Here is a 9830-nt window from a genome sequence, read left to right as displayed (position 1 = left end):
TACAGTGAATGCAGTTGATAGCGGATGGAGGATATCTCAGATCATTTTGGGGTTTTGGGAAACACGGGGCTGGTATTTGAGCATTTGTACCAGGTAGGACCCAACAGTTGTTTGGATGTAAGTGATGTCTCGGGCCCTGTGCCGGACCACCCTCAGCGAGGAAAACCTTACCCTAACAGGGGTTTTGGTGGCAAATAAAAGCTGAAGATGGGAAAAGCTGGGGATATGGATACCCCTCCCCTGAATTTGCAAAGGGGCTGGGGGTGAACTATGGCTCAGGGCCCTGATACAGTCCTGACTGCCATTGGAAGTTTGGTCCCTTTTCCCCATGACCTGCTGAAAGGGCGTGGCCATCCCTTTTGGGAAGGGGGAAAGGGGAAACGGGGGTTTGGTAGCAACTACCGGGGCATTACACATAGCATACCAGGCAAGGTTCTCGCCCACTTTCTTTGCCCACAGATTTTTGGCTAATAGCAAACCTTTTAAACTGGTACAAAAAGTCTGAAAAAGGGTGGTGGGGTCTGTTGAATTTCTTCCTGTTAAATTCAGGGGTGAGGAAGGCTGTGTCCTTGACCAACACTTTTCAACACATGTAGGGACGGTAATGGGAAGCTAGACCAAAGTCAGTGTGGAGCAACACTAGGCAATATCAAGGCTCAGACCTTGACTTTGCCGACGATGTGCTATCCTACTGAGTTTTGGATCACGGTGGGGCTTTTGATGCATTAGCAAGGAGGTGAAGCCCCTGGCCTAGAGGTTTCCCCGGGCCAAGACCAAGATTCAGGACTTTGGGGGCCTTTTAAAGGGGAAACCCCGTTCAGTCGTCATGCTTGCGGTGAGGACGTTGAATTTAAAAAGATTTTTTAAAAAACCTTTGGTAGCTAGTCCATATCTCGGGTTGCAGACCAAGAAGCATAGAGGATTGGTTTATGGAAACAGGAACCATGAACTCGATCAACAAGAGCATTTGGAGATGTCGGTACCTATGCAAAAGGGGACCAAGTTTGCGGTTTCAAGGCCTTGATACTGCCAGTTTTGCCCTAGGGAAGCGAAACCCTGGACACTATCCAGTGTCTTGGAGTCTGTTTTGATGCCTTTTGAAAACAAGCCCCGCCGGATCATTAGGTACATTTGGCGGGCCCAGTGTCCAACCGGCGGTTACACAGGAGACTGGCTGGGACCTGTTAGGCATAATCAGGATTTTAACTCAGGCTAATAGCCACATAGCTGCTCCTGGGGGCGACCCTGCCCATCAGGTTGTTTCTCTGCGGGGATAACCCTGGGTGGAGGAGACCTGGGGAGCCCCAGGAAATCTGGCTTCGGGCAGCTCGACGAGACTGTCGCAAAGGAATTAGGGGGATGGGGGGTGGGGCCTGCCTGGAGACTCGCCTCGGGGGATCCTGTGGCTGGAAGCAAAGGGGTTGGATGACCCATGGCCCCGTCGGCGTTACCCCCTTTGAGAAGATGTTTTATATATATATATTACATATATAAATGCACAACACACACACGCACACACGACCCCACACACAAACACACACACACACACAAACACAAAAAATTAAATTAATATATATATTAAAATATATATATATATAAATTTTTTATATTAAAATATAAAATATAATATATGATGTATGTATGTATACAAATACATGTTATGTATTTGATATACATAAAAAAAATATATATAACATATATATATGTAAACATTTATATACATGTTATAATATTTTTAATAATATATTATTATATATATATATATATATATATATATTAATAATAATTTTTTTTTTTTTTTTTTTTTTCAACAGCCATTTTCCAAACAGGAAATCGACCTCTTCAATTCATTAATTGAGGGGTTTTTTGCATCCACCTTGTTTTGGGACTGGATGCCCCTCACTTCCGGTCGGCCCCGGGAGTTGTGTTTTTTACAGCAGTGATTTCCCCTACGACACCGCTTTTTTTTACTTCCAAAGGGCGATATTCTTTTTTCTCCCCGTGAGATTGGGCTCAGGGGAGTAGCCAAAGTGCAGGCAATTGTACGACTGCCGTGAAATGAACTGGGATATGAGGGCGGATTTCAGTGCTCAACCACTGGACAATGAATTCATTGTGTGTAAAGAGGTTTTTTAAACTTTTTGGATTACTGCATTGGGTTTTTACGTCGAGGAAAATTTCCCTCGGCAAAAAAACATTCCCATATTTACCCCATGCATACCCTTTTTTTTTTTTCTCAAACAAAACAAGAAAAAAATCACAAAAACCCCTCCCTAAAAAAAATACAAAAACAAGGCAAAACTTTATACCCCTAACGTCTAAAAACCTCTCTTCATAAAAAAAAGGGTTGTATTTAAAACCGGAACTACTGCAGAATGCATATAAACCTGTCTGGGGGTTTTCCTTTATTTAATTTTCCTGAAACAAAGGTAATTTCAAAATTTTTAAGGTGCATATTTTTTATGCTGAAAGGATAAACTATATGAAATTGAATTACTTTTTATTTTTTTCTATTTTTTTTTATTTTATGTATAATATTTATTTATAATCAAATTTTAATTTCAATATATTAAATTTTATATATAAAAATATATGTTATTAATAAAAAGTATTTTATTTTCATTACATGTTTTTTTTTAAATTAAAAAACAAAATAAAAAAAAAAAAAAAAAAAAAATAAAAATTAAAAAAATTTAACAAATTTTTGATGAGAATTATTACAGCATTAAAGTAACACAGAAAAAGAGGAAAGAGGAGAAAAGAAAAGAGAAAGAGAAAGGGAGGAAAGAAAAAGAAAAAGGGGAAAAGAAAAGAGAAAGAAGAAGGGAGAATGAGAAAGAGAGAGAAAAAAAGAAAGAGAAAAAAAAAGAAGAAGGAGAAAAGAAGAAAAGAAAGGAAGAGAGGAGAAAAAGAAGAGAAGAGAGGAGGGGAGGGGGAAAGGGAGAAGAGGGAGAGGAAAAGGAAAAGTGGGCGCACAAATCTATCTCTTTCTCCCCAAAAACAAAAAACACAAAGATTTTTTGTTTTATAAAAAGGGAATACCTACATTTTTTTTAAAAGGGACACGTGAGGCACAAAAAAACAACTTTTTCAGATTTTTTGGGTTTGGTGGAACCATATTTAGTTTTATGTAATATTTGGGTAAAAAATTTCTTTTTTAAGTTTAAAAAGAACTAAAAAACCATACAATTTTGTTTTACACAACAAAAATAAGAACGTACAAAATAAAACAATATATTTATATATATAAATATATAATATAAATTAATATAATATTAATAAATTATTTATTTTTTATTTTTTTTTATATTATTATATTAAATATATATATTAATATTATATAATATTATTATATAGTATATATTGATATATTTTTTTTTTTTTTTTTTAAATTTTTTTAATTTAGCCGGCCGGTGTGGTGTGTGGTGTTTGTATATTTATTTTTATTTATTTTTTAATGATTTATTATATTATATATAATTTATTAAAAAAAAAAAAAAATAAAAAAAAATAAAAAAAAAAAAAAAAAAAAAATAATAATTAAAAATGGGGATAAATTTTTTATTAAAAATATAATAGGAAAAATGTTTTTTTTTTTTATTTTTTTTGAAAATTTATTTTTTTTTTTTTTTATATTATATTATAGGAAAATTAATAAAATATAAAAAAAAAAAAAAAAAAAAAAAAAAAAAAAATAAAAAAAAAAAATATTAAATATATATATATAAAAAATATATAATATATAATTATAATTAATAAATAAAATAAATATATATAATATATCACACACAACACACACCGCGCGGCATATATTTATATATATATATATATATATATATATATATATATATATATATTTATATATAAAATTTTTCTATATATAATATATATAAAATATATATATAAATATTATATATATAAATATTGTGTGTGTGAGTTGTGAGGCAGCGGTGGGGTAGTGTGGCTGTATGTGTACACACACACACCCCACTTTGACGGTGTGTGGACGTGCTTGTCTGTGAAGAAGTACAAAACGCAAATACCCTTGACCTAAAATCTACAATAAAACATAAGACTCCCCCGGGGTAGCACCAACCCGCCCAAAACCTGCTGGAAAACAGTCTGCTTCATTTTTCAGGCCCGATCGGGGCCCTTTTTAAAGGAAAAAATGTAGGATTTTTTTGAGTAGGTACAGTACAAGGAATATCTTCTGTTTATTTTTTGGCAGAACAAGGATAGATTAGTGCAGTTCCTACTCTTCTTCTCCCTTTCTCTCTCTCTCTCTCCCTCTTTTTTCTCTCTCTCTCTCTCTCTCTCTCTTTCCTCTTTTCCCCTCTTTTCTCTTCTTCCTCTCCTCTCTCTTCCCTCTTCTCCCCTCTCTCTCTCTCTCTTTCCTTTTTTCTCTCTTTTTCCTTCCTTTCTTTTTCTCTTTTTTTGTTTTTCCATTTCTCTTTCTCTTTCCTTTCCTTTTCCTCTCTCTCTCTCTCCCCTCCCCTCTCTCTCTTTTCATTCTCCCCTTTCTCTCTTTCTCTTTTTTCTCTTTCTCTTTTTTTCTCGTTCTCTTTCTCTTTCCTCTCTCTCTCTTTTTTTCATGTGTATACAAAAAAAAACATGTAAATGCATGATAAAAAAAAAATAAAATAACAATAAAATGATAAAATTAAAATAATAATAAAATATTTTATTATTATTATTATTTTATTATTATTATTATTATTTTGTTTTTAATTATATTAAAAATAAAAAAGATAATGATAACAGAAAACAATACTTACCTTACCATTATAACATATTTTTACCCACTACAACAATATAATAATTGTAACGGGTTACAAAGATTTGATATAAATCCCAATTTTGAACGATAAAAAATAAAAAAATATAGGAAATCAATGAAAAACAGAAAATTTAAATTCAAAATAAACCGTCATTATCCAAACCGCAAGTAATTACAGTGATGCCCCTGAAAATTGCTTGTAACTATCTTACCTTTGGTTACACGGAAAGCCGTGGGAAAACAAAAGGCAAAGACCCCGAGACGGGTTATAATGCTTTCTGGTAGTTCCCCGGTTTGTAAATACGAACCTTTTTTTTATGAATGCAGGGGTTTTGATTTGGGTGTGATAAAAATTTTGTCCCTTTGTTTTGTATTTGAGGAGGGTGTTTTTGATTTTCTTTTTTTGTTTGAGAAAAAAAAAAAAAGGGGGATGCTTTTTGGCGAAAAGGGCAAGTTTTTTCCCGGTGAATTTTTTCCTACGACGTAAACACCAATGCAGTATACTCCAAAAATTTTTAAAAACCCTCTTTACACACAATAGTTTTTTTTTCATTTGCCCAAGTGGTTAGAGCATGAACCCCGCCCCCTCATGACCCCCGAGTCATTTCACGGCAGTCGTTTTCAATTGCCGCCCCTCGGTACTCGCTCGAGCCCAATTCACGGCGAGAAAACGACATATGCCTTAGGGAAATAAAAAACGCAGGGTCGAGGGAAAGTCACTGCTGTAGCACAAACGTCGCGCGCCGAGCCGTGGGAAATGAGGGGCATCCAGCAAAACAAAGGGGGGTAGTGCCAAAAAACAACCTTCAATTAATGAATTGAGAGAGGTATTTCTGCGTGAAAAATGGCTGTTGAAAAAAAAAAAAAAAAAAAAATTATATAAAAATATAAATGGGAATTATATTAATATAAAATAATATATATATAAATTATACATGATATAAAATGTTTTATATTATATGTATATATATATATTTTGTATATACAAAATACAAAACAGTATTTGTTACAAATACATACATAATATAATTTAAAATATATTATATAAAAATAGAATATATATATATATTATAAAATTATATATATAATATATATGTGTTGGGTGTGGTGGTTGGTGTGTTTGTGGTGTGTGGTGGGGTGTTTGTGTGTGTGTGTGCCCTTTATATATGAAATATTATATATTATCATCTTCATCAAGGGGCTAAAAGGAGGGGGCGCATGCGCATCCCCCCTTTGCTTTTCCCAGAGGATCCCTCGAGGCGAGTCTCCAGGAGGCCCAGTCCATCTCTAATTCCTCGCACAGGTCTTTCGCGGGGGGCCGAAGGCCCCTGTTTCCGGGGCACCCACAGGGTTTTCCCCCCAGGTTATCTCGCAGAGAAAAACCTGAGGGCAGGGTCGTCCACAGGGAGACGAGCTATGTGGCTAATAGCCTGAGTTGAAGATCCGGATTTTGCAAAGTAAAAAGGTCCCCTGCCCGCTCATGTGTAACCGCCGGTTGGACACTTTTCCTGCCAACGTACCTAATGATCCCCGAAGGGATTTTTACAAAAGGGATCAAGACGAGGCCAAGAACGGTAGGTCCAGGTTTCGCTTCCATGGGGAAAAAAGGCAGTTCAAGGCCTTGAAAACGCAGTTGGCCTTTGCATAGGTACCCCACATCTCCAAATGCTCTTGTTTATCGAGTTATGGTTTGTTGCCATACCAAAACCGTCTACTGACTTTTTTGGTCTGACAAACCCCGAGATATGGATACGTACAAGGTATGTAAAACTCTCTTTAACTTCAACGTCCCCACCCCAAGCATGGACGACTGAAGGGGGGCCTTAAACAGGGCCCCCAAAATCCTGAATCTTGGCTTGGTCCCGGAGACCCCTAGGCCTAGGGGCTTCACCTCATTGTAAATGCATAAGACCCCCACCAGTGACTCCAAGGACTAGATAAAGGGAAACAACATCGCGGCAAAATCAAAGGTCTGAGACCTTGTATTGCCTAGTGTTGCTCCACACTGACTTTGGCCGTACTCTGCCCCCTTATCCAGTCCATAAGTGTTGAAAGTGTTGGGCAAGGACACAGCCCTTGCCTCACCCCGAATTAACAGGGAAGAAGTTTAACAGACCCCCCCCACACTTTACAGCATTTCTGTACCGTTTAAAGGTTTTCTATTAGGCCAATAATCTGTGACAGAAGAATGGGGGAGAACCTTTTCCTGTTGCTGAGTGTGTAAGCCACGGTAGTTGCTAAAAACCCAACGTTCCCCCCTTCCCCCTTTAGAGAGGGATGGCCACGCCTTCAGAAAGGGCATGGGGAAGGTACCAAACTTCCAGATGGCAGTCAGGACGTTGCAGGCCCTGAGCCCCTAGGTTCACCCCAGCCTTTAGCAGTTCAGCAGGGATATAATATGCCTGCAGCTTTCCCCCCTCTTTAGCTTTATATTGCCATCCCAAAATCTGTTAGGGTAGGAGGTTCCTGGATTGGGGCCGGCCCCAGGCCCCCTGAGACTCACTTACATCCAAACTAACTGTTTGGGGGGCACTGGACAACTGCTCAAAATACTAGCCAGTGTTTAAAAACCCCAACATGATCTGAGTGTCCATCCATCCGTGATCAGACTGCATTATCTGTAAGGGGGGCTTTGAGTTTAGTTTTCTCAGGGCTTGGTGGCAGGGCAAAGGTCATTTCCAAGAAAGGCCTTAACCTCCCCAGCAAGATTCCCGATGAACTGTTCCTTGTCCCTTCTCAGCAGTGTCCAAGCCCCATGCACCATGGAACGACGCAAGACTTTATCCCCTTCAGCCGAGCCCTTGCGACACACTTCAGTTTCCTCTAATGTTCCAGGGAGATAGAATTCTGCCTTGCCCCGGGCGTCGCCAATGGACTCCGAGCGCTTCGAGTGTTACACGCTTGAGAGTCGGGACTGCCATGGTGAACCCGGGCACACTCTCCTCCCTTAGTCGTCCGGTAAAACACCTTAGGTGGCCACTGGAGGATGGGGAGTTTTGAAGTGGACCCCCCAAAGGGAGCCCCAACCGCCCATGGCGGGCCACAGAACTCGGCACTCCCGGTAAAACCCTGAGTTTTTGGAGGGGTCCTCCCTCGCATGCTAAAAAAGAATGTGGCAATCTCCTGGCCCCCCGTCCTGTATCGCTTACCATGTCCCAAGCGATGGGGGGGGTTGGAGCGCTGGGACCAAAAGCCCGAGATCCCATTTTCTGGGGCCTAGCAAAGCCAGGGGAAGGAGGTATTCTCGCTTGGGATCAGCTCCAAGCCATGGGGGTGATGACATCTCTAGCCGCTCGGTCACAGCCCGGGTACCACATTGAAGTCGCCCAAGAACAATGTGAAATCTCGCCCCGGGGGAAATTGTCTGTCACAGATGCGAGAATTTAAGACATTGGAGGGGCGTATACAGCAAGGACGGGTGTTCCCCAAACCCCTGCCCCGGGAAAGCACGCCTGCCCCTAAGCCTCAGGGGATCACCCAGGTGCACGCCCCCTCTGCCGCCCCGCAGACGTGCCCAAAAAAAAGGGGGTTTGGGGGCTGTGTGACCGTGGAGTTCCCGAGGGCTTTGCCCCCCAAGCTACATGGTGGGTTGGCACCTGCCGGGGCGCAATGGGGCGAATAACTCCCGTTTTCCCAAACCTGCACCCGACATTGCCCTCCCAGCAGGGCCCCCAGCCCCCCCTTATTGCTGGGTGGGGGGACAACACCCTTCCCCCAGCATATCCATTTATTCTAGGGGTTGCCCGTGGGTCTTCTGGGGGGGGGAGCCAAAAGGCAAGGCCCACCTCCCCTGAGCCACCCCGAGTTGGTATGGGGCCCGGGCGGTCCCCCACGCCCGGGGGGCCACAGCTCCGTACCTCTGGGGCCTCCTGCTGCTCCAAGATCCCCCACGTTTAGCCTGGACTGCAAGGGGCCAGTTTCCCCTGGGGGCCAGAGATCCAGAGCCCCATTTTCTGGGACCCAGCAAAGTCCCCCCCCAGAAGGAGGTATTTTTCGAGCTGGGGGTCAGCTCCCAAGCCATGGGGGGCTGACAGACATTCATAGCCAGCTCGGTCACAGCCCGGAACGCATTGAAGTCGCCAAGAACAATGCGAATATCTCGCCGGGGGCAATTGTCTGCCACAGATGCGAGTTTGGGTAGAAGCCTCTTTTTATTCAATTTTACAGACATCGTAGGGGCGTATACAGCAAGGACTGGATGTTCCAAGCGCCCTGCCCCGGAAAAACATGCCTGAGGTTTAAGCCCCAGGTGGTCACTCCAGGTGACGCCACCTTGCCGCCCCTGCAGACGCCCCCAAACAAAGGGGGTTTGGGAGGTGGGGAGGGCCCCTCTCCTTTTGACTTTCCCCCCCCTTTTTTTTTTTCCGGGGGACAAAAATTACTTTTAAAAATTACCCAAAATTTTTTACACCCAATCCCTACTTTAAAATTTTTTTTTAGTTAAAAAAAAATAAAATTTAATTCAATTTTTAATATATTTTAAAAAATAATTTTTTATTTCGAAAGTTCGTTTCGTTGGCTGGACAGAAGGGCCCCCTTTTTTAATCTTTTTTTAGGGGAAGTCTTTTTTCTTTTAACATTTTTGATTTTGTGTATTGATTTTTTTTTTTTATTTTATTTTTTAAAAAAAAAATAAAAAAATAAATCAAATCTGTTGGCTTGGAAAAATAATAAAACATGCGGTTTTAAAACAGATTGGTATGTCATTTTGATATCTATAAAAAAATTTATACTCATAATAATAATATAAAAGTATAGTATTAATGATGATGATTTTTGATATGATATGTGATGATATTGAGGTGATGATGATGATGCTGATGATGATGATGATGATGAAAAAATAATAATAATTATTATGATAATAATAATAAAATAAAAGAAAAAAAACGATAAAAATAATAGTAATAACAAAATTAATAATAAAAACAAAAATAATAATAATATCATATAATATAATAATGTCCCTCCAATATTAATCACAATAATAATAATAGAATAATTATATATTAATAAAATAATAAAAATAATATTAATAAAAATAACAATAAAA

At 39.5% G+C, this 9830-nt stretch overlaps 1 protein-coding gene across 1 annotated transcript; it reads left to right on the top strand.

The window, feature by feature from the left end:
* Positions 1-7763: 7763 nt before the first annotated feature.
* On the top strand, positions 7764-9093 carry LOC119569136 (proline-rich proteoglycan 2-like; the record flags this gene model as incomplete). Its single annotated transcript, XM_037917436.1, has 4 exons — positions 7764-7838; positions 8067-8258; positions 8514-8740; positions 8945-9093. Coding segments are annotated over exons 1-4 (643 nt in total), but the record flags the coding sequence as incomplete, so codon positions are not given.
* Between the last annotated feature and the right edge of the window lie 737 nt (positions 9094-9830).

Source organism: Penaeus monodon, unplaced genomic scaffold (assembly GCF_015228065.2).
Source record: "Penaeus monodon isolate SGIC_2016 unplaced genomic scaffold, NSTDA_Pmon_1 PmonScaffold_12757, whole genome shotgun sequence".
NCBI classification, from domain to species: domain Eukaryota; kingdom Metazoa; phylum Arthropoda; class Malacostraca; order Decapoda; family Penaeidae; genus Penaeus; species Penaeus monodon.
This window is presented reverse-complemented; position numbering and strand designations above follow the sequence as displayed.